Here is a 24,491-nt window from a genome sequence, read left to right as displayed (position 1 = left end):
TACCATATGGCATATATTCAACACAAAAAACAGTGACAAATTGTTGTTGACAAAGGACAGCTGGACATATAAAGGGCCCCATTACCTTCAGTAGCTTAGGGCCTCATCAAACCTAAATCGGGCCCCCGACAGACTACCTGCTTAAAAACCTCTCCTTCATTGGAGGTTTTTAAGCAGATGTTTTAGTTGAGATTCCTGCATTGCAGAGGTTTGGGCTAGATCACCCTTGGATCCCTTCCATCTCTACAGTTCTGATCCCAGTTCTCCCATTGAGACAACAGCCACGTCCTTGTTGACCCCAATTTCCAATTTTAGCAGCCCATTAGCAGGCCAGCTTCATTTTACCCTCCCCTCCTTGCTACTTTGGAAGATGCTGACACAGATCCTCAAGTCTTCGACATTTTTTGAAAAGTTGCCTGCTCTTTGCCTGCTCTTCTCTACCTGGGCAGCAGGCCAGGAGGAGGTGGCGTCCTTCCTCAGCTCCTGCTGCTGGGATTTCACAGCCGGCCATGGGGGATTCCTGGAGCCATCCCTGCTTCGGCTTTCTGGATTATAAAACAGAGAAGTTTGCACTCACCAGGAACAGGAAGGTCGGAGTCTTGCACCGCCTGATCCAGCTCGGGATCGTGGGCTACATCCTCGGGTAAGAGCTGCAGAAGCAACGAGACGGGTGTTGAGAAGCCTTCGAAATCGCAAGTCACTGACATTTCTGAGATGTTGCTAGTGAGCTGGTGGACGGCAGCAGCCAGCTTGGAGGTGAATTGCGGTTCGAGGACCTGCCCCCCCCCCCGCGAGAAAGAAAGACACAGTGACACAGGGTATTTGAGTTAATGGGTAGAATAAGGCCACAACTTTATTGGTTAGAGCAAGTGAGAGGTATTGGCTTAGGCATTGGACTCTCTAGCAAGCATGACTCCACCCCGCTCAGCGGGGGGTCGAATCAGGTTAACACCCCAAGCAAGGAGCCTGTTGATGCAAATACAACTGAAAGCTCCCCCTGGTGTCACCGGGGTCGTGCCATGGCCCTAGCCACCAGCAGGGCGTCGGACGGGATCCACGACCGCCGGATCCCTTAGGCGGATACCCCTATAAGAGGAGGGTTGGATGATGACCACAACCAGTCCTCGAACACACCAGACAACTCCATATTCCAATGCCTACCGCCAAATACCGAAGAAGTTGTGACGAATTGCTATGAGGTAGGCGAAAAAACCAAGAGGCCGGTGCCAAGTCCATAGCAAGGTCAAAGCGAACACCCTAAAGGAAGACCTAAAGGGAGGGTGGGCGGGAGATCCGATGAGGAGCAGCAGCAAAAGGGGAGATCTGTAGGCTGCCGCGCTCTTTTGAAGCCGGTAACCCCGCCCACAAGCTGGCCCTATTGGCCAGCCAGGGCCCTGAGCGCGGCAGCAGGTATAGGTGGAGCAGGGGGCCGAACACGCCCCCCTGCTCGGTGCGTAGAGCAGGTCCCGCCCGCAAAGTCCCCCCTCCCTGAAGAGGAGGGATCTTCGTTGAATGGGAAGCAACACACAGTCTTCCCCTCCCTGGAACTTTGGAACTCCCTGCCTATTGACATAAGGCCGGCACCTTCTCTGTATTGTGTTCTTTTCAATGCCTGCTATAAAAGACAAAAACATTCCTGTTTAGACAAGCTGGCCCAGGTGCTTAGAAAGCTGGTGCAAATTTAAATCTGCTTTTAGTCTTTTGTTATTTTACCTTTTTGGAAATCTTACTGTTCTTAGTGATAATTTTATTGTTTTATCTTTTTTTGTAAACCTCTTTGAGGGTTGTGTTTTTTTTTTACAATCAAGCAGTGTATAAATGTTATGAAATGAGTAAATAATTTCATTTATTTATTTGGTAACATTCATATACCCTGGGTTGTAAAACAAAAAAACACCTCAAAGCAGTTTTTGGACTCAGGCTGTGCACGCACCATACATTTAAAGCCTCCCCCTCCCTCCCTCCCCCAAGCATATTACCCACCCCAGCGCTACAATTCCCAACACTCTCAACAAACTACAGTTCCAGGCGTCTTTTATGGAGTATGTGTGTGGTGCCTACAGCTCCCATGAGCCTCTGCCAGCACAGCCAGTGCTGAGTGAAGATGGGAACTCCAGTCCAAAACAACTGTGAGGCACCGGGTTCAAGGAAGGCTGCAAAGGGAAATAGTTCAGGGCTTAATAATAATAGTTTTGTTTTTTTTAATACCCCACCCATCTGGCTGATATGAGTTATTGCAATCGTGCATGCTGAGGCTCAGGGATGGGGAACCTCTTCCAGACTGAGGGCCACATGAAAGTGGTGGGTGGGGCCAGAGGCAAAAGTGGGTGGAGCAACAAATGCAAATTTCCCCTTTTCCCAGTAGGCTAGTTTCAACACACACTTGTGCAGCTCTCGCAACCTTCCTCCCAAACAAAGAGTCTCTTTTTTATATATATAAAAATTTTTATTGCATTTTTCCATACATCATAAACCATACAACCACAAATGCCACTTAATTGATATAAACCAAAATAATAAAAATAAAAAAATTATCCCTTATTATTACATTATTACATTTCTTTTTTTTCCATCCAAGAAATAAGGAAAGACTAATAAAATAATAATAATAAAATAAAATAAAACAAAACGAAGAGTTCAAGACAGGCAAAACACACTCAAGGGGTGGATCTACACACAGGGGAGGGGGGAAACGCTATAAAGAAGTCAGAAATTAAATTGTTATAACAAAAGGGGGGGAAACCGCTATGGAAAATCGCATAGATTTTTTTTTGTTTTATTTTTGCTCTCTGGAGCCTCTGGTGTAGCATGTTTATAACACATTCAAGACGCTGTTTTCTGACTAACGTAGCTGAGCCCAAGCAGTGCATGAATCAGGACTGGGGAGAGATGTGGCTGGGGAGACATCCGAGGGCCAGATAGAGAGGAGTGGAGGGCTGCATTCATTCCTGGGGTTCCCTACTGCAGAGGACCTTAAATTCATGCTTATTTATGGTATTGTAAAGTTAGAAAAGGCCTTCAAAAGGGCAGAATCCTTTGTACACATAGTCGAACACTAAATAATAGTCTAATCTCTGAAGGGATGAAAATGAGTAAGGTTGAGGAGCTCCTTGGTCAGGGTGTTCCACTGCAGGGGTGCCACCACAGAAAAAGGCCCTGCTCCTTGCAGCCACCTGGAAATGCTGAGGCAATTGTATCGATGATCTCCAAGGGTGGGGCAATGTATCTGGAGCATGGAAGGAGGGTTCTTTTAAGCGTGCGTGTTAAGCATCTTGGACCCCTGTTCTTTCTGCTGCCTCGCAGGTGGGTGTTTCTAGCAAAAAAGGGCTACCAGGAGAAAGATACTGACCCTCACATCTCAGTGATCACCAAACTGAAAGGGATTTCTGTCACACGCGTCCGAGAGCTTGGGGACCGACTCTGGGATGTGGCAGATTACGTGAAACCCCCCCAGGTATCCTTTCTTTGGACTTGTGACTGCAAAAGAATTACCCATCTGGATCAGGCCATATGAAAGTTTGTGGTACTAATACTACTACTAGGAGTAAAAGTTACAAACAGTAGTAAAGTAGTGGTAAAGTTACTAATAGTGGTAAAGTTGTGTTGTTTATTTACTTTAAAGCCTTTATAAACCACTTTGTTTCTTAAAAATTCAGCACTGTACCATATAAAAACAAACAATAGCATTAAGCCAAAAATAAAACCAATAAGATGCATATCAAAAAAAAAAAATTGGGGGCATTAAAAAACAACAACCAACCTCAGTTAACAGATAAACTAAGGGGGAATTCGAAACAAAAGTTTATGGAAAAATGGGATAAGTTTAGAAAATATTTACAAGAAACTTATAATAATGACGAAGTCTTTAGGACAGTCTTGGATTGATTGGTATGTATTAAAGAATCAGATAAATGGGTATGATCGGTGATACTGTGTACAAAAGGAATTATAAGAACTTGAGGAGAAAGGATTGTACATAGAGAAACTAAATGAGTCTCACAGCGGACAGCGACTGGAAGTCAAACCAAGAATATGATTTGAGGAATATTGCAACAAGGAAAAAGAGATAAGAAACGGAAAAACTGGTAATGTAGATAGATTTTATTTTGTAATACTTGTAACATTATGGAATTTTCCTATGTTTTTTTTTTCTTTCAATAAAAAAAAACAACAACAACAACAACCAACAACTGAATGTATGTATTTTGAAACATTTCACAGGGGGAAAACATGTTATTTGTGGTGACCAATTTCATTGCTACTCCAAAGCAAGTGCAAGGATCATGTCCAGAGGTACGTTGCTGGCTTCTCTTTATAGGTAATTTTTTGCTTACTCTACAGTTGCAAGGAGGGAGGAACCTTTTGGAAGCCACATGCTAGTGGTGGGCGGGGTCAGAGGCAAAAGTGGGTGGAGCAACAAATGTAAATTTTACTGTTGTACAACAAATTGGTTCCAGTGCAGAGGTCGCATCCAAGGCAGAGATCACATCTGATGCCATTCTCTATCCAGGCAAGCAAGGGTTCAAGGATACGCCCCAGCCCCTTAAAAAGATATGGAAACTAGATTAATAGACAAATAGAAAAATTATTAGAATTGGCACACAAATTCTTCCCAAGGACTGGACTAAAATTTGGGAATCGCAACCCTTAAAATCTGCTTTCAGTTTTCTTGCAGAAAACTACCAATTGAAACTCATTGAAATTACTACACAGGTAGTATTGCACTCCTTTGCAAATGCCAATAATGTCCTTTAGTTGTTGGAGGGGTTGCAGTAGTTGGAAGGGACCCTGAGGGTCATCTAGTCCAACCCCATGCAATTCAAGAATCTCAACTAGATCATACATGATTTTACTTCGACTTTGTTATTTTAACCCACGTGCAACCGTACACATTCTACGTCCCTACTTTACAGTTTTGTTTTTCATCTTTTGATCGCCATCGGTTATTATAATTGTCCTCTCTGCTTTATATACAGTATTAAACGAAATGAAAACAAACCTTTCTTGTTTATAAAACAGGACCTGTCCCAGCTAGACTAAAACTCTTGAGGAGAGTGCAAGGCAAGGCCTGGGAGAGACGTGGCCTCGAAGGGGTTGTGTGGCTTCTGGAGGGCCAGATAGAGAGTTCTGGGGGCCGTATTCAGTCTGGAGCTCCCCCACCCCTGCTGTGCAGTTTGACCTCCCTGCCCGAGCCTCCCAACCATTTGCCTGCTCTCAGCCCAAATCATAACCATATTGCATCATTGTAGGCAGCACACGTGGGTCGGCGGTTCGAATCCCTGCGACGGGGTGAGCTCCCGTTGCTCGGTCCCTGCTCCTGCCAACCTAGCAATTCGAAAGCACGTCAAAGTGCAAGTACAGTGGTACCTCAGGTTAAGAACTTAATTCGTTCTGGAGGTCTGTTCTTAACCTGAAACTGTTCTTAACCTGAGGTACCACTTTAGCTAATGGGGCCTCCCGCTACTGCTGCGCCGCCGCCACACGATTTCTGTTCTCATCCTGAAGCAAAGTTCTTAACCTGAGGTACTACTTCCAGGTTAGCGGTGTCTGTAACCTGAAGAGTCTGTAACCTGAAGCATCTGTAACCCGACATACCACTGTAGATAAATAGGTACCGCTCGGGTGAGAAGGTAAACGGCATTTCCGTGCGCTGCTCTGGTTCGCCAGAAGCAGCTTAGTCATGCTGGCCACATGACCCGGAAGCTGTACGCCGGCTCCCTTGGCCAATACCGCGAGATGAGCGCCGCAACCCCAGAGTCGTATGCGACTGGACCTAATGGTCAGGGGTCCCTTTACCTTTAGGCGTCACACCAGCTTATTGTGTGTTGGTTCAGATAATTCAACATCATCGCAGCAGCAAGGGGCCGACCAAGTTGCCCTTAGACCCTGTGACAGGTCCCACTAGAGCTTTATAATGGAATGCCAAGCAGACCCTCTCACAGGGTTCCCCTGCAGATGCTTTTCCTTCTCAACAATTGTCTTCTCCGCCAGCACCCTTCCATCCCCGATGGGTATTGCAGGAGAGATCAGGACTGTTCTCCAGGACAGCCGGTGGTCCACGGAAACGGTAAGGAGGTCTGTTTCAATCCTGGTCCCTACCATAGCTGCCAAGTTATCCCTTTTTTACAGGGATTTTCCCTTATGCTGAATAGGCTTCCTCGCGAGAAAAGCGAAAACTTGGCAGCTATGGTTCCTACCCGCTGCTCTCCACATCACCCACATCAGAACGGCGAATTTAGCACCAGTTTCTCAGCATTTACAGCTTGCAAGGCTCTCTCTTGCAGCCTTCCCCAACCAGCAGCAGGGGGAGCCGTTTTCCGTTTCGCCTCAGGCGGCAAAATGTACTGGGCCGGCCCTGCCAATGGAAGTTGTAGTCCAATAATATCTGAAGGGGGAAGCTTCTCTCTTGTTTTTTAGATTTCTCCTCTGCATGCTTCCCTCCATTCCCCAAAAGCAGCCAGCCTTGCCACAAGTTACAAAAACCGCTCGATTTCTTACTACCAGCCTCGTTACCTGTTGTTGCTGAAGGATTCCAAACCATCGATGCCAATTGGAAATCTGTGCAGTTTATGTTGGGGTTAATTCAGACAGAAATTTCCCAGGTGTCGAAAAAGGTTATTTATGCATGCCACTACTGCGGCCTGTGTTTTGTTAGCCCAAAAATGGAAAACGAGCAAGATCCCAACTAAAGAAGAATGGCAACTTAAATTGATAGAATATACGCAGCTTGCAGACCTAACATATAGAACAAGAGAACAAGAAGAACATATGTTTAAAGAAGATTGGAAAATGTTTATTGTTTATATGGGGGGGGGAATTGTGTACACTTGAAAACGTTGGCAAGCATTAAGATAAATTCAACAGTGTAAATAAGTTTTGATGGACAGAATAATGGAATTTTGAATGGTTTAGTTTATGTAAAATATGCAGGCATTTATGTTATGCAAAATGAACCATCGAAAAAGAAGAAGTCATTGATATTTTATGGTTGTTTAAATGAATATTCTAAAATGTAAACAGAAAATTTAATACAAACTATAGGGGGGAAAGGAAATCAGTGCAGTTTGGAAAGGCTCAGTCAGCCACCTTGATTCAAAACAGCACCCGGTTGTATCTCAGGAACCAGCAGGCAAAATTTGGCCACATTATTCCAAGAGGTGTCGAAATGCATAGCAAATATTTTCTAAAACATATAGCAGATTAAGCCACTTCATGGTGAATTAAACCATTTGCCCATCTAGCTCAGGATTATCTGAGCTTTTCAGGGTCTAATGGGCAAATATGTCAATCTCAGTATCTCTCAGTTTCTGCTTTTCCCAATTTCATTCATTTAACAGCATGCACATATAGCTTGAGTGTCAGAAAACCTCTAAGTGGTTTCCAAAAATATAGGATAAAGCAATACCTTACACGAGGGAGTTGGGCTGCAATGCACCTTGAAAGGAATAAAGGGCTTCGGTAAAAAGAAGACATAACTGAGATGTGGTTCGGTTCTCTTGCAGGAGTAAAAACAGGGAAGTGTGTCCCATTCGATGCATCCCATAATTCCTGTGAGATCTATGGGTGGTGTCCGGTGGAAAACAAGAGCTTGTCCAGGTATGGAAGTTGTCCTCTTTGATCCTGTTTTAATGGCTATCTGTATCTCTGTCCCCCAAACCCACCGCAAGCCAGGCAGACATCTTCAGATAGGGAACAGGCAGTAGCTGCTAACAAAAGAAGAAATTTGGTTGAGAGTTGGTGGCCCTTCCCACAAGGTGTATTGCTGGTCAAATAGGCATTGCAGGGTTTTTTTCCAGATGATACCAGAAGCCTTCAGAACCTGTTTAGGCAGAGGAAAAAGTACCAACTCCTCTTTCAAGCCACCTTCGGGGTAGGGTGGTGGGTGGTGGAATTAACACTATTTTTGGTTTCCAAGAGAGAACTTTGCCCAAATCATTTTAAAAAATGAAAACAAATTAAAAACTTCTTTACCTAAGCCTAACAAATATGTAGGCTGGTGCCATTGTTTTTAGCTAATCTTTGATTTTAATTACTTTTTGAATGTTTTAGATAGCTGCTTTTAACTGTTTTATTGATTCATTCTTTTGTAAACTGCTTTGAGGTTTTTTTCTACTTCTTACAACTAAGCAACATGTAAATGTCATGATGTATGTATAAATAAATAAAAAATCAGCCACCACGTATTATCAGACATCCACCTTTCTCATGGAAAGGTAGCTTAACGTATTCCCCAACAGCCTACAGGTTGCAAAAACCAAATGGTCATGTTCCTTTCCTGATTGCGTTAATAAAAAGGTAAAGGGACCCATGACCGTAAGGTCCAGTCGCAGACGACTCTGGGGTTGCGGCGCTCATCTCGTTTTACTGGCCGAGGGAGCCGGCATACAGCTTCTGGGTCATGTGGCCAGCATGACTAAGCCGCTTCTGGCGAACCAGAGCAGCGCACGGAAACGCCGTTTACCTTCCCGCTGTAGCGGTTCCTATTTATCTACTTGCATTTTGATGTGCTTTCGAACTGCTAGGTGGGCAGGAGCTGGGACCAAGCAACGGGAGCTCACCCCATCGCGGGGATTTGAACCACCGACCTTCTGATCAGCAAGCCCTGGGCTCTGTGGTTTAGACCACAGCGCCACCCACATCCCTGAATGCATTCATAGGCCCACGTATTTTCTGTTTCCCACCTAGGAAACCACTCTTGGCTGAAGCGGAGAATTTCACTCTCTTTATTAAAAACACCGTCAACTTTTCCAAGTTTAACTTCTCCAGGTAAGGGCCGAGATCTTTAAAGCAGGGTGGGGACGGTTTTCAGAGAGGGTTTGGGATACTGTTTGCAAACAGGAATGTCAGTCATGGCACCAACACCCAGCCCTCTGTTGACACAGGTTAGATAAGTTGTGCAGGTTGCTGTGTGGTCTAGAAACTCTGCAAAGTTTGTAGCAGTGCCACAAAAGATGTCTTCAGATTCTTGCTTTCGGGGGATGTTACTGTTTTACCATATATTGTATTGCAGTTTTTTTTAAAAAGTTTTTATTTATACTTTTCAGGTTTATGCATTTCAATAATTTTACAATCATTGTAACTTCCTTCCCCCTCCTTCTGCAGTTCCTTAAATTTATTTTTTTATACAACTTCTGCATATCCAAATTCAATTCATTTGCTCATTTAATTATCTAAATATATACAGTACTCTTCGGAAACTGCAGGTTATTACAATAATCCTGCCAATGTTTTTATCTGTTTGTAATTTATCTGTAAATCTCCAACAAACCATTTCCGTTCTTTAAAAGTTTGTTAACTTGATTTCTTATTCTTCAGGTAAGTTTTGCCATTTCTGCATATTCCATAAGTTTTTGTATCCATTCTTCCTTTGCTAGGACTTCTGCTTCTTTCCATTTTGGGGCGAGTAGCATTATTGCTGCTGTAGTAGCATACATGAATAAGTTTCTGTACGATTTAGGTAGTTCTGTCCCTATAATTCCCAGTTTTGTGTGTTATATGATATGGCATCATTTCAACTTCATGGCGTGTCTCTCCATGTGTACGCTATTTGCAGTTTTTGTCATCTGTTTGGCGACTATTTTAGTATTAAGTGGCATATAAATATAGGAAACAATTCTATTGCAAATAAAGGTGCCACAAGGCTCTTTCTCCCATGCTGCTATTACAACACATTTCCCAAAGACTTCAGTTTTTCTCATGCTTTCATTCAGGACAAACACGCTGAAGACGATGGATGGCTCCTACTTCAAGGGGTGTCGATATGATGCCGTGGATGACCCTTATTGCCCCGTGTTTCGCATTCGTGACATGGTCGAGGCAGCTGGGGAGAGCTTTGAGGAGCTGGCTCACCGGGTAGGTCTCCCCTTTTGCTTCAGCAACCCATCCCATGAATGCAGGCGCGGAGGGGCAGGGCTCTTTGGGAAACATCCCATGCTCAGCCCCCAGCAGTATCTCCAGGTAGCAATGGGAACACCCCCTGCCTGAAACTCTGGAGAGCTGCTGACAGTCAGTGTAGACAATACTGAGCTAGATGGACCAACAGTCTGATTCAGCATAAGGCAGCAAAAAAAAAAAAAAAGCTAACGCCATTCAAGGCTGCATCAACAGAAGTATAGTGTCCAGGTCAAGGGAAGTCATAGCACTATTCTGCCTTAGTCAGACCACACCTGAAGTACTGTGTCCAGTTCTGGGCGCCACAATTTATGAAGGATATTGACAAGCCGGAACATGTGCCACCAAGATGATTAAGGGTCTGGAAACCGAACCTTAAAAGCAATGGTTGAGGGAAATGGGTATGTTTCGCCTGGGGGGAAAGGAGCCTGAGACTTGATATGATAAAGCCATCTTCAACTATCTAAAGGGCTGTCACATAGAAGGTGGAGCAAGCTTGTTTTCTCCTGCTCTGATGGCTTCAAGTTTCAAGAAAGGAGATTTTGACTAAACATCAGGAAGAACTTTCTAATGGTAAGATCTGTTTGACGGACCACCTCAGAAGGTGGTGGGCTCTTTTTCACTGGGGGTTTTTAAGCAGAGGCTGGCTGGCCATCTGTAATGGGATGCTTTAGTTGAAGTTCTTCCATTGCAGAGGGTTGGGCGATATGATCCTCAAATTCCCTTTCAACTCTACAATTCTATGATTCTGTGATAATTAAACAGCTTGCAGCACCTACATTTTGGTTCTTTAAAACTCGTGGCTTCCTCCATAGAATCCTGGGAACTGTAGTTTGTTAAGTGTGCTGGCAATGGTACAGGGCCGGATTTAGGTTTGATGGGGCCCTAAGCTACTGAAGGTAATAGGGCCCTTTATATGTTCAGCTGTCCTTTGTCAACAACAAATTGTCACTGTTTTTTTGTGTTGAACATATGCTATATGGTAATTTATGGACCAAATAGGTATCTAAAGCCCTTTGCACGTAACAAAAGGCTAGCAGGCGGGGCCCATTATTTACATCATAGGAGCCTACACAACACAAAACACTGTTGCTGTATGTAGGTTTTATTTTATTTGTTTTTTTTAACCTTATACTAGCTGGCCCTGCCACGCGTTGCTGTGGCTCAGTCTGTTAAATGGAGCCTCAGAGTCCCCCTTCAGATAATAATAATAATAATAATAATAATAATAATAATAATAATAATAATAAATTATTTATACCCTGCCCATCTGGCTGGGTTTCCCCAGCCACTCTGGGCGGCCTCCAACAGAAAAATAAAACACAGTAATCTATTAAACATTAAAAGCCTCCCTGAACAGGGGACCTTCAGAGTCCCCCTGTTTTACGCATGCCTGTGACTCCCCCCACCCTGTTCTGACCCATTACCTATCCCGCCCCCTCCTCCCCCCATCCCCCACCCAGGCAAGCCCCCACCTCCACTCGGCCTAGTCTGGAAAGCGGCCTAGTCTGCAAAGCCAAGCCGAGATGCTGTGGAGAGGGAAGCTTTCCTAGGTGCAGTACCAGTGTAGCCATCACTAGAGGGCACTGGTTTGCAACCTCTCCTGTGCTCCCAGCATGCACTTTCGTATGATTTGTGAGTTCTGAAACACGGGGTTTGGGGGTTTTTACCTGGCGTAGGTGACACATCTGTCTTAGCAAACTTTCCTATAGCCTTCAGACATTTGCATGGTGATGTTGTGCCAAAATTTCACCTCAATCGGTCAAGCGGTTTTGGTGAAAAGTGGAAACACACCCACATGCCCAGTTTACATTTTTATATACGGTATATAGATTTTGGAAATGTACATCCAGTCCCCCCCCCTGTATTTTTTGTGCCCCCCCCCCCAAGAAAGTGGGGCCCTAAGCTATAGTTTGTTTAGCTTATACATAAATCCGGCACTGCAATGGTAGCTCTGTGAGGCATAAACTACAGTTCCCAGGATTCTTTGGGGGAAGTGTTAAATATGCGTTGTAGATGTGACCTTTATCTCAGAACAATGTGAGAAGGGGAGATGCTGAAGCAACGTTTGCTCAATACTAATAGACTAACCAGTGCCTTCTGTCCTTCTCCTCCATTAATCTTGTGGCATTTGGTGAATCCCACACAGGGGGGCGCTATCGGCCTGCGGATCGACTGGGATTGTGACTTGGACCAGCCTCCTTTGCAATGCAGGCCCTGCTATTCCTTCACTCTGCTGGAAAAGAAATTTAACTTCAGGTGGGCACAGGAGCAGGTGGGAGGGTGTGAAGGAAGCAGTGCGCAAGCCACTCTGTCTTAAGTAGGGATTGGGGGGGGTGTTGTGGAATTCAATTCTGCTTGCATTTAAAGGCGAACCCGCCCAATTCACGCTTATTGAAACAGTACGTGAAACAAAACACAGCAACCCTTCAGAATCTACACTTCTCTGAATTCTGCAATGCCGAGAAATGTCCAGAAAACTGTATATGTTAGCAAAAGAAGAAGAAGAAGAAGAAGAAGAAGAAGAAGAAGAAGAAGAAGAAGAAGAAGAAGAAGAAGAAGAAGAACAACAACAACAACAACAACAACAACAACAACAACAACAACAACATACGCAAATGCATCAGGGGAAACTACTTTGCAATAATTTGTATATTGGGGGAAATTGCATATGTATTGGGAAAGAGCCGTGCTAAAAAAAACTGTTGAATATTTTCTTTTTCCAAAAATGCAAACCGATGTGGAAATGTGGAGAATTCGAGACTGGGGAAATGAGATAGATAAGGTCCCCCCATCCCTCATCTTAGGAAGCAAAGATAGACACAAGTGCCCCTGAGCAGATGCAGAGTGCATTTCTTTCACCAGTGGGTAACCGAATCCCCTCTGCAGATCAGGGGTTGGGGAGGTGGTGATGGTGGGGGTTTCCTGCGTAGGAGGGTGTTGGTTCTAGACTGATGTGAACAGGGCCCTTCTCTTTCTCTAGAACTGAGTCTGGTAATCCCCTTCTTTTAGCGATCTGCCAGGGAGCATTGCCAGGGTGCTACTGTTTCCCAGTCTGTCCTATCAAAACATACTTTGGCACCAAGTGAAACCATACGAACTGGAATTTTTTGCAGGCACTTTCTGTCCACCTTCACCCTCCTAGTTTTATGTTGCATGGTTTACTGTACATACAGCATTTGCCACTTTCCGTATCATTTCCTGCTGCTGCTCATCATAGAGAAAGGACTCACCATTATTCAGGTCACTGAAAGCTCCCCACCCCCAAGCTACCCAGTAGCCATCAATAGTCTTCAGCGATTTGCCCAATCCTCTTTTAAAGCCATCCAGGTTGGTGGCTGTCATTGCTTCTTGCAGGGGTGAGTCCCAGAGTTTAACTGTGTGCTGCGTGAAGAAGTCCTTCCTATTTAACTGTCCTTGGGCACACAATCCTGAACACAGAGCACCTGATGTATATGAGGAGGTATCTGAACTATTGGGTCTCACTAACCACGACTCCCCGGAAGACCAGAGAAGTTAGACTGGCTCCCTCCTGGTTATCCTCCCACTGGCAGGCTAATAGGTAAAAAAAGGTAAAGGTAAAGGACCCCTGGATGGTTAAGTCCAGTCAAAGGCGACTATGGGGTTGCGGTGCTCATCTCGCTTTCAGGCCGAGGGAGCCGGCCTTTGTCCACAGACAGCTTTCTGGGTCATGTGGCCAGCAGGACTAAACTGCTTCTGGCGCAACAAGACACCGTGACGGAAACCAGAGCACACGGAAATGCCGTTTACCTTTCCGCCACAGTGGTACCTATTTATCTACTTGCACTGGCATGCTTTCGCACTGCTAGGTTGGCAGGAGCTGGGACAGAGCAACGGGAGCTCACCCCGTCACAGGGATTCGAACCGCCAACCTTCTGATCGCTAAGCCCAAGAGGCTCAGAGGTTTGGACCATAGCGCCACCCACGCTCCTATACCTTCCTATTCAGACAAGCCTTTGGAAACTGAAGCGCAGGTGATGCTGTCAGGGCAAACGGCATTTTAATAGCTGGTTCTGCATGTGTTCTGATGTGTTCTGATGGTTGTTTTTAGCTAGTTCATTGATACCACTTTGCATTTCATTATGTTGCTATTAAGCCAACTTGCACCCCAACTTGGCAGAAAGGAGGGATGTGAATATATTCAAAAACTAGATAAATAATATGAGAGGTCAGGCACTCCTCGCAGTATCTTGAACCCAAGTCGTCAAGGGCCCTGACAATCGTTAAAAGAACCTCAAACGTGGTCCAGTAGCATGTGGACCAAGCCACAGCTCCTGCCCATACACTGCTCATCTGCCTGCTTTCTTTCTTCAGAACTGCCTCCTATTATTGGGACCCCCTGAACCAGCAGTCTCGGAGCCTGTTAAAACTCTATGGTATCCGCTTTGACATTTCAGTCCATGGCCAGGTAAGGACCTCTGAGGCCCCATGTGCAGCAGATCCCTAGGGGAGGAGGTGCTCTGCAGGGATCCCATTCATTGCCCCCCAAGTGTTAGAAACTGAGATATGAAAGCTAGGAGCTAAAGGGCACCTTATACTGAGGTTGTGGGCGCAACAATGGAATGTCTAGGCACGCTTTTTTAATAACAAGAATACAAAGCTGAAAATGAGCGAACTGCCGCTAAAATATTATGTTCATTTTTCACACGGTCTAGTCCTTCCCCTGCCCACCCCCCTAATATTCTGTTGCGCCGGAGCTGGCTGAAATCTCTGGAGACACCGATTCCAAGGAAAGGGGGGGAGATCTAGTTTTTAGGGCAGCAAGAAAAAGGGGGAAGAAGATTTCGAAAATTAATTATGAATATTTTTGGGTAAAAGGTTAGAGAATATTGGGTAATAAAGGTAAGGAGAAGTAGGATGGGTAAAAGGTTAAAAAGAAGCTATAAATTGGATGAAAGGAGGTAATTTTAGATTTGGAAACTGCAATAATTAGTGATTGATAAGGAACTCAAGAGGGGGAAATGAGGAAGTCCGAAATATTTGGATTAGAAATGGGAGAAGATGATAATGTTTTATGCCTTTTTATTTTTAATTTGGGCCTTTTTTCTTTCTTTTTCCTTTACCTTTCCTTCACTCTTTTATATACAATGAGTAAGAATGATTTAAAAATAAGGTTATGAAATGTGAGATAAGATGTAATTTTATGATATTTAGATGAGATTTGGAAATGATAAGAGTTAACTATAAACTAGGATAGTAAGAATAGGGAAGGGAAGATGCTGGAAGAAGTAAGAGGGGATATACATTGTCTTTTTCTTTTTTGCATTTTGTGTTTTTGTATCTCTCTTTCAATTTTTTTCTTTTCTTTTTCTTTTTTCTCTATGTAAAATTCAATACAAATTATTTTTTAAAAAAATATATTCTGTTGCGCCACAGGCAGAAAGTTGGGGGGGAAGCTTATATTCCCAATTATTTGTGCCTTTTATTTACCATGCCCACAGAATCTCAGTGCACCAGTGGCCTGACTTAGTAGGTTAATGCAGGGGAAATCCCTAACTCACCAAGTGTTTGAGACCCGTCGGCTACCCTCACCTGGTTTAGCTAGCCAGCCGAAGCCTTTCCCAGGGTGTGGTTTCTGTCGCATGCTGGCAGCTTCTAAGAGCCACAGGTGAGAGCTGAGTGCAGGGTCAGGACGAAAGACAGACAAAAAAATCCCAGAATGAGTGCAACATGTGTCCCCCCCACCCGAGTTGCTACACCTCCCCTAATACCCTACACTCTTTTTATGACTCAGGCTGGGAAATTTAGCATCATTCCCACCGCTGTCAACTTGGGAACAGGAGCTGCCTTCCTTGGAGCTGTAAGTATGACCGGTAGAGTAAAAAAAGAGGCCCTTTTGGACTACAACTCCCAACAGCCCCGGGTGGTGCAGCTGTACGATGCCGCTGGGGCTGATGGGAGTTGTAGATCCAGAGAAACAGAGAGCACTGTGTTGGCGAAGGCTGGTCTGGATCATAGCTGCCAAGTCTCCCGTTTTCCCCGGGAAATCCCCGTTTTTCCAGCTGTTCCTAGCTGAAAAAACAGATTTTTTTGTTTCCCACCCCGGTTTATTCTGGCACGGCGGCCATTTTGGAACTGGGTGGAGCATGCTCAGAAGCGACTTTTGATGCTGCTCTGCCCAGTTCCAAAATGACTGCAGTGCGACTTCTGGCACGGTGGCCATTTTGGAACTGGGCAAAGCAGCATCAAATGTCACTTCTGAGCATGCTCCGCCCAGTTCCCAAATGGCGGCAGCGCTACTTCCGGTCTGCTATTTCTGGCCCGGTCCCTTATTTCTCTGACAGCAACTTGGCAGGTATGGTCTGGATGCTGAATGATGTCTTGCCATCCTAGGCTGCCGTGGTTTGCGACCTCGTCCTGTTGTACCTCGATACAAAAGCCGAATTCTATCGGAGCGAGAAATACGAGGAGGTAACAGGGATTGGATGTGGGCTGGCCTGGTGCTGCTGCCTTTGAATTCCTTTTCTCTCCACCATGCCCTTTGTTGTAAGCATCCCTTTGCTGCTGCCTTGCCTGCATGCTCCGGTTCTGTCCCATTTAGCACTCGCTGTCGCACCCCATCATCCCGCTGTGGGGAATCGCAACCTCAGCAGCCCCTTGTGCTCCCTGGGGGGACCGGCAGCGACTGGTCAGGGTTTTGAGAGGGATTGTGCATCTGACGGTGTCTGACTCCCCAAGCCTTTACTTCATTTCTGGGGGGTGTCCCTGGTAAAAGCAGAGGGACATGGGTGGCGCTGTGGTCTAACCACTGAGCCGCTTGAGCTTGCCGATCAGAAGGTTGGCAGTTCGAATCCCCGCAACGGAGTGAGCTCCTGCTGCTCTGTCCCAGCTCCTGCCCACCTAGCAGTTCGAAAGCACACAAGTGCAAGTAGATAAATAGGTGGCGGAAACAGCATTTCTGTGCGCTCTGGTTTCCGTCACAGTGTCCCGTTGCGCCGGAAGCGGTTTAGTCCTGCTGGCCACATGACCCGAAAAGCTGTCTGTGGGCAAACGCTGGCTGCCTCGGCCTGAAAGCGAGATGAGTGCCACAACCCCACAGTCACCTTTGACTGGACTTACCATAACTGTCCAGGGGTCCTTTACCTTTTACCTGGTAAAATCAGGCTTTTCTGCAGGCTTTTTCCTCAGGCTTTGCTGCTAAAACACAGCCCTCAGATCATGGGGGCAGATTAAAAATAAAACAACACGACGAGAGCCTGCTGGATCAGGCCAATGGCCCCTTTAGTCTAGCATCCTGTTCTCGCAGTGGCCAACCAGATGCCTCAATGGGAAATCCACAAGCAGGATTCGACCACAAGACCCCTCTCTCTCCTGCTGTTTCCAGCAAATGGTATTCAGAAACATTGCTGCCTCCAGCCACGCAGTGCCTCCATTGAGCCATCGATAGCCTGATCTCCCATGTGCATTTGTGCAATCATGCTTAAAAGCCATCCAAGTTGGAGGCCCTTACAGGAGACAGTTCCACATTTTAACTCTCCGCTGTGTGGTGTAGTGGTTAAGAGCAGTGGACTCGTAATCTAGTGAACCGGGTTCGCTTCCCCGCTCCTCCACATGTAGCTGCTGGGTGACCTTAGGCTAGTCACACTTCTCAGCCTCACTCATAGTGGACTCATAATCTGCTTTGGTCCCCTTCGATCATGTCTTGCGTGACTTTTCTCTCAACTAAAAAGTCCCAAACACTGCAACCTTTCTTTAGTTCCATTCTTCATTTTGCTTGCCCTTTTCTGAACCTTTTCCAGTGCCCACAGTATCTTTCTAATATGATCCCTGTTCTACTTTTCCAGGCCAAGCCACCGAAAACCAAAGTTGACGCAGCCACATAGCCCTACAGACCACGGGCAAGAGATCTCAGGAGAGACCTAATGTGGGGTAGATGCTCCAGCAGACGGGCAAGATCTCTCCTCCCTGCTTTGGGTGCGTTTGGCCCTCAAGGAAACCGAGACTTTGGCGTCGCAACTGATGTCTCGCTTTATTCCTCCAACCAGGTGTTTTGGACTCCCATCAACCCCAGGGCTGTGCTGTCTGGGGTTGGTGGAAGTTGTAGTCCAAAACCTCCAGAGGGTAGCAGCAACACAGAGGTAGAAAGCCCCAGGGCAGCCTTTCCCAAATAGATGCCTTAAAGAGGTTTTGGACTACAATTCCCAACAACCCTGGGAGTTGTAGTTTGGAGAGGGTCTCAGATACCAGGGTGGGGGAAGCCCGTCAAACCCCCCATGTCTCTCTCGCTCGCTCTCGCTCTCAGATATATATATTCCACTTAGAATAATTCTCAGCCACACTTCTGTCGACGGAATCAAAACCTCCCCACATCAGTTTCTTTTCCTGCTTCTGCCTAAAGATCACTTTTAGATGAAACCTGCTTTTTTTTTTTACCCTTTGCTGCGGGACTTGCAGGTTTTCCTTACTTACTTGGGGAACTGGTGCATTTTTTGGCATTTATTTAAATTTATACCCCACCATGCCTCCCTGAAAAGGTGCTCAGCTTACATACAATGAGAAGGTCCCTACATTGCAGGGGGTTGGGCTAGATGACCTTCTGTGTCCTTTCCAATTCTATGATTCTGTAAGGGTCTCCCTCTCCCTCCCTCTCTCTCTCTCTCTCTCTCTCTCTCTCTCTCTGACTGTAAACTGTGTATTGGGGCACGTGGCGACAAGTGCTCCATCAAGTACTCAGGTCCCAGGTCAATTAATAAAATCAATTTATTATTATTATCACCATCGTCAGTTTATTAATCACCTTCTACACAATCCTCTCAAGGCGATGTACAATTTAAAAACACAGTTTAAAGCACACATACATTCCCAGAGTGGTTTAACAATCAATCCCTTTTCCTAAGGAACTCTGGGAATTGCAGCTCTGGGAGGGGGAAGAGGGGCTCTCCTAATAACTCTCGACAGCACCCTTAACAAACAAACACATCCCAGGATTATTTGGTGGAAGTATCAAACAGCTTCAAATGTAACCATGCTGTGCAAAGGGCAGAATAAAGAGGAACATCTTTGATATATGATGATGAATCATGTGCAATGATGATGCCCGACACACCTCTGTAAGGAGGGAGTTCCACATTTTTAGGGTTCGCCTGCATATTTATTTCTTACTTAATTATTGCATTTCTATCTCACCTCCTTCTCCAAGGAGCTCCAGGCAGCACACACAGCCCTCCCCCATCTCAGTTCAGTCCCTACAACAACCCTGCAAGGCGGGTTGGCCTGAGAGACAGTGCCTCGCCTGGGGTCACCCAGTGAGCTTTGTATGGCCGAGTGGGGATTTGAACTCTGATCTCTTAGGTGTTACTTAATGACAGCACACTAGCTCTCAGTGAGGACCACCGCCTTGAAGTGAAAACACACACACCCCGTCGCTCATTTAGCGCCCCTGTGCAGAAAGCAGGGCGGAGTCAATGCTGACGGACAGCCGAGCCCCCTGCTGGCTGCCCCTCGCACCCGGACCCAGCCCGCCGGGCCCCTCCTCAAATTGCTTCAGGTAGAACTGCCTGGCTAGCTGCCTGGTCATCCCCTTGAGAGCAAAGACAGCCGCCGTGATCTCAGAGGCAAGGAAGAGGAGGAGGACCAGGTGGACGGCCATCTCCAGCGGCAGGCGGATGATGTGCTCGTCGGTCAGGATGAACAGCAGGACGGGCGTCTCAATCAGGAAGGAGAGAAGGACAAAGCCAGCCAGTTCCGGGACCTGCAGGAGCCAAGGAACAGAGGAAGTTGCCTTGTACCCATCCATCTAGCTCAGTATTGTCTACCCCAGGCTTCCTCAACCTCGGCCCTCCAGATGTTTTGAGACTACACTTCCCATCATCCCTGACCACTGGTCCTGCTAGCTGGGGATCATGGGAGTTGTAGGCCAAAAACATCTGGAGGGCTGAGGTTGAGGACGCCTGGTCTACACTGACTGGCAGAAGCTCTGCAGGGTTCTAGATAGGGGAAATTCTATCCCTACCTGGTGAGAGTTTAAGGCTACATCCCAGCAAGGCAAAACACATTGAAGGAGGGTGCGAAGAAGAGAGGGGAGTGGCCTGGGGAAAATCCTGGGGGCCAGGCAAAGAGGTCTGGAGGGCCACACTTGGCTCTCAGCCCTGAGGTTCGTCATCCCTGCCTTGAGGCCTTACCTTCTCCTGCAGATTGCCGATAAACCCCAGGTAGAGCCGCAGGCCTTCGGCTGAGATGATCATCAGGTACGCACTGACCAGCAAGAACTGGTAGTAAGTGGGCAGTAGGCTATACTGGGAAGGAGATTAGAAAGAGAGAGAACTAGCTGCAAAGGACAATCCTGTTTCATCTAACTTTGAAAGATGGGATTGTAGAGTTGGAAGGGGACCCTAGGGTCATCTAGTCCAACCCCCTGCAATGCAGGGATCACAGCTAAAGAATCCTTGGCAGATGACACCCCCGGGGGGGGGGAACCCACTTGACCCCAACAGCTTTGGGGTTTCAGGCTGGTCTGTCCCTCCCCACCTGGAGATGCCAGGAATTGAATCTTGGTCTCCTCCTTCCACATGTAAGGCAGATGCACAGCTCCAGTTTACCATACAAAAGAAAAGGGGGGGGGAACCCTGACTACCTTCAGTTCCAGCATGACCCCCTCCGACAGGCACCAGAAGGGGAAGAAGAAGGCATTGAAGTACAGCATCATCTGTAACGGCAGGCTGGAAAGCACCGTGTGGTCTGGAAAAGACGCCGACAAAGAGCAAGGAAAGTTTGCAGCATCAGCATCAGCAGCATCTCTTGGAGAAAACAGCCTCCCCTGGACCCATTTGCCAGTGGCATTTTGTTATTTCATTAGAGCTTTGGATAAGGCACCTTGCCAAGGGATTGCCCAAAGGTTGAATGCAAGGTCGGCAGTGAATACAATTCAAAATTACGGTGAAGCGAACAGGGGCTCTTGCATAGCTTTTCACTTATTGAATTTATATCCCACCCTTACAAACGTCAACTTGGTTTGGATTACAGTTTCCCTACGAGACCGCCTTGCCCCATGCTTGCCCACTCAACTGCTCACATCTGCAGAACTAGCACTTTTACAGGTTTTTAAGTGATAGCCGCACTTTGGAATTCCCTGCCAATTGACATCAAGTAGGCATCTTCCCGGTATGGTACTCTTTTTGGCACCTGCTAAAAACACTTTGGTTAGGCAAACCTACCCAGACATGTAGAATGGTGACCTGTGTTTTATTCTGGGTTTTCACTTATTGTTGACTTATTCTTATCATCCTATATAATAATGTGCAAGTGTCTCTGCGTCCAGATTCCCTGTGTCCCTGTGTCCGCGCTACTGCGCATGTGCCCCAGGGACACAGGGATTGGACGCAGAGACTTGACGCGCGCACACACACGCATGCTCTCCCCACCCCACCCCTCTGCCTACCGTTTCCCTCGCAGTCCTCAGAAGAATCGCGGCCTTCTCCTGGGCGCCCGCCGGCCAGCTGGGCTTTGCGGAGCGTCCCGACGAAGCGGCGGCCGTGGGAGGGGCTAATCGCCCCCCCCCCACGCGCCGCCACCGCCGAGAAAGGCTGAATGCTCTAGCGCCCGTTTATTAAACGGGCTGAATGACACTAGTTATTTTAATGTTTTAAACAGCTGCTTCTAACCGGTAATTTCATTCTTTTCGGAAACCGCTTTGAAGTGTTGTATATCAAGCGGTATCTACGGTAGGAATTTTATTAAACTGAACTGAATCACGGCCACTTTATTAAATCATATTAATTGTTTTGATGAGTTTGCATTTGCTCTTTGCTTTCTTTTTAAAAAATAATTTTTATTTGATTTTACAAATATAAAATTATAACAATACAATCATACACATACACATTTAAAGATTCCTCCGAATCTCTGGACTTCCCACCTTCCCTTCAGTGGGTCCTATTATTAAACCTTTTCTACTGCATCTTTTTCAATAGTCCATACTTTATATAACTCCATTTTCTCCCTAGTACTTGCCACCATACAAGTGTTATTGCAACCCTGCTAATGTTTTCATCTGCTTACAGTGGTCTCCGCGATAAATTATTTAAAAATTCTCCATTCTTTGTTAAAGTTTTGGTCTTCTTGGTTCCTGAGCTTTCCGGTCAGTTTTGCCATTTCGGCATAGTCCAACCGTTTAATTTGCTTCCGCTCTTTGCTTTTTCAATATGCTGCCTCGTTTTGCTGTTATAGCGATTGCAGTGTTTGTTGGTCTCAATGCTGTTGCAAGCCGCTATGAGCTCAGCATTTGTTGCTGGAAAAGCAGAACACAGTCCTGAGATAGCTCAGCCGGTAGAGCATGAGACTCTTAATCTCAGGGGTGCGGGTTCAAGCCCCATGTTGGGGAAAATATTCCTGCATTGTAGGGGGGGGGGTTGGAATTAGATGGCCTTTGTGGTCCCATCCAACTCTGGCAATTTTATTATTCCAAATATTAAATCAGATGAAATAAACTGTAGAACCACAGAATGGTAGAATCATAAAATTGTAAATAGATGCTCTGCCACTGAGCTACAGCCACGGAGACCACTATATGAGTCCTTGTTTGCCCCAGTTCAATGTTAAAAGCTTTCCCAGATCTTACCAAAGCCCACTCCTCAAATCCCATCGTACCTGGGTGGTAGCTGTGTGCCAGGCCACAGTCGCCAGTCTTGTTGTTGATGAAGAGGGACCCGCTGAAAGTTGTCAGCCCCCTCCGCAAGTTGGGAGGCAGCGGAGTCTGCAGCGCCATCACTCCCAATGTGGGGGGTCGCCCTGCTGCTCTTGACCTGAATCAGGCAGGCTAGGAAAGAAGATCTGCTAATTGCATTAGTAGGCCGGGCAGCACAGCTGTCACTCAGCCATATGTCTGGAGGAGGTTAATCCTGCTGTGCTGTGAGAGGGGGGGGAAACCCCAAAGTTTCCTGGGTAAACTGGGTCTCCACCCCCATAGTTCTGCCCAGACACTGAGGTCCAGTACCGAGGGCCTTCTGGTGGTTCCCTCGTTGCGAGGAGCCAAGTTGCAGGGAACCAGGCAGAGGGCCTTCTCGGTGGTGGCGCCCGCCCTGTGGAACACCCTCCCATCAGATGTCAAAGAGAAAAACAGCTACCAGATTTTTAGAAGACATCTGAAGGCAGCCCTGTTTAGGGAGGCTTTTAATGTTTAATAGATTACTTTATTTCATTTTTCTGTTGGAAGCCGCCCAGAGTGGCTAGGGAAACACAGCCAGATGGGCGGGGTATAAATAAATTATTATTATTATTATTATTATTATTATTATTATTATTATTATTATAGTTGTCACATCTTTCTTTGCCCCCTTTCCACCGCATTTTCAGAGAGATGTTGCCAACTTTTTGGCGCTCCTGTGCTTTTAAGAGCACTTTCTGTCTATGGATCCTCGCAAGTGATGCAAAAGTCTCATGGGCTGTTTTATTATGTTCTGTTATTTATTAAATTTCTGTCCTGACCTTCCTCCCAAAGGAGCCCAGGTTTTCAGATACACAAATGCTGAAGTAATTACTGTAAAACATCTGAAAATTCCACTGCAGGTGCCGACAGGGGAGAGATCTCTACTGAAAAGCCGTGTTGGAAGAGGGGTGTTTTCAAGTAGGCACTGAAAAGACAATGGAGGCCTGATATTTATTGGAAGGGAATTTCAAAGGGTTGGTGCCACCACACTAAAGGCTCTGTTTCATGAGGAGAAAACCTCCTGATAAGATGTTGTCAGCAGGAGCCCCTCACCCGCAGAGCAGCGATTGACTGGGTATATTAGGGCTGAGGTGATATTTCAGGTATCTTGGTCCTGAGCTGTACAGGCCTTTATAAACCAGAATCCAACACCTTAGCCTGGTAGGTAATTGGTACCCAGTGCAATTCTTTCCTGGGTAGGGCTGGCTGGGGTTGTTGGTAGTTGTAGTTTAAGATGCTCCTGTTGGCTGGGGCTGATGGGAGTTGTAGTCCAAAACATCTGGAGGGCACATGCCTGCAAGTGGAATAATTACATGCTCTTTCCCAGTTCACACCCTGCCTCTTCTCCCTCTTGTTCCTCTTGTAAGTCCTTCTGCTTTAAACTTTATTTTTTTAAAATTATTTTTATTAAGATTTTCGAACATTTAAACAAGAAAAAAGAGAAAAAAGAAACAATGTTCTCCTAAAACATATATCCTCTTCAAACATCCAACTTTAAGAGAAAAAAGAAGAAGAAAAGAATAATTAACAATAAAAATAAGAATACAAATCAACATTCCAATATCCTAATTTCATAATTCAATAATCGACCTCCACGAGCATGCTTTCTAACGGTTCAATACATCTCCAACTTCGCAGGTTCTAATCAAATTATTCAACTATCTGACTTACATATCTAACCTATATAATTTTACACCCTTATTTCTTAACCTACAACCTACACAATTGCTTATAATCCTCTTCAAATATGTATTCTACAATATTTTTTAGAATAAATTCTGAATTTCTTCCACTCCTCTTCCGTCTTCTCTTCTCCCCGGTCGCGTAGCCTTCCGGTCAGGTCAGCAAGTTCCATATAGTCCAACATCTTCATTCGCCATTCCTCCACTGTAGGTATCTTCAGCGATTTCCAGTACTTTGCTAGTAATACTCTCGC

General features: G+C 45.9%; 2 protein-coding genes across 2 annotated transcripts; one reads left to right on the top strand and one right to left on the bottom strand.

Moving 5' to 3' along the window:
• Nucleotides 1-509: 509 nt before the first annotated feature.
• P2RX6 (purinergic receptor P2X 6) lies at nucleotides 510-17,909 on the top strand. Its single transcript, XM_035098794.2, has 12 exons — nucleotides 510-643; nucleotides 3,304-3,454; nucleotides 4,222-4,293; nucleotides 5,992-6,067; nucleotides 7,503-7,596; nucleotides 8,686-8,766; nucleotides 9,711-9,852; nucleotides 12,041-12,150; nucleotides 14,227-14,320; nucleotides 15,647-15,712; nucleotides 16,246-16,323; nucleotides 17,697-17,909. The coding sequence occupies exons 1-12, from the start codon at nucleotides 510-512 to the stop codon at nucleotides 17,733-17,735; spliced, it is 1,137 nt and encodes a 378-aa protein (XP_034954685.2). The 3' UTR covers nucleotides 17,736-17,909.
• A 1,373-nt stretch (nucleotides 17,910-19,282) lies between these two features.
• LOC118076179 (transmembrane protein 17B-like) lies at nucleotides 19,283-22,615 on the bottom strand. The gene is made up of 4 exons (XM_035098793.2): nucleotides 22,498-22,615; nucleotides 20,486-20,589; nucleotides 20,034-20,147; nucleotides 19,283-19,603 (listed from the first exon to the last, which is right to left on the bottom strand). The coding sequence occupies exons 1-4, from the start codon at nucleotides 22,613-22,615 to the stop codon at nucleotides 19,283-19,285; spliced, it is 657 nt and encodes a 218-aa protein (XP_034954684.2).
• Nucleotides 22,616-24,491: the final 1,876 nt, after the last annotated feature.

Source organism: Zootoca vivipara, chromosome 17 (genome assembly GCF_963506605.1).
Source record: "Zootoca vivipara chromosome 17, rZooViv1.1, whole genome shotgun sequence".
Lineage (NCBI taxonomy): Eukaryota > Metazoa > Chordata > Lepidosauria > Squamata > Lacertidae > Zootoca > Zootoca vivipara.
The sequence above is the reverse complement of the archived record's forward strand: the minus strand, read 5'-3'. Positions and strand labels throughout refer to the sequence as shown.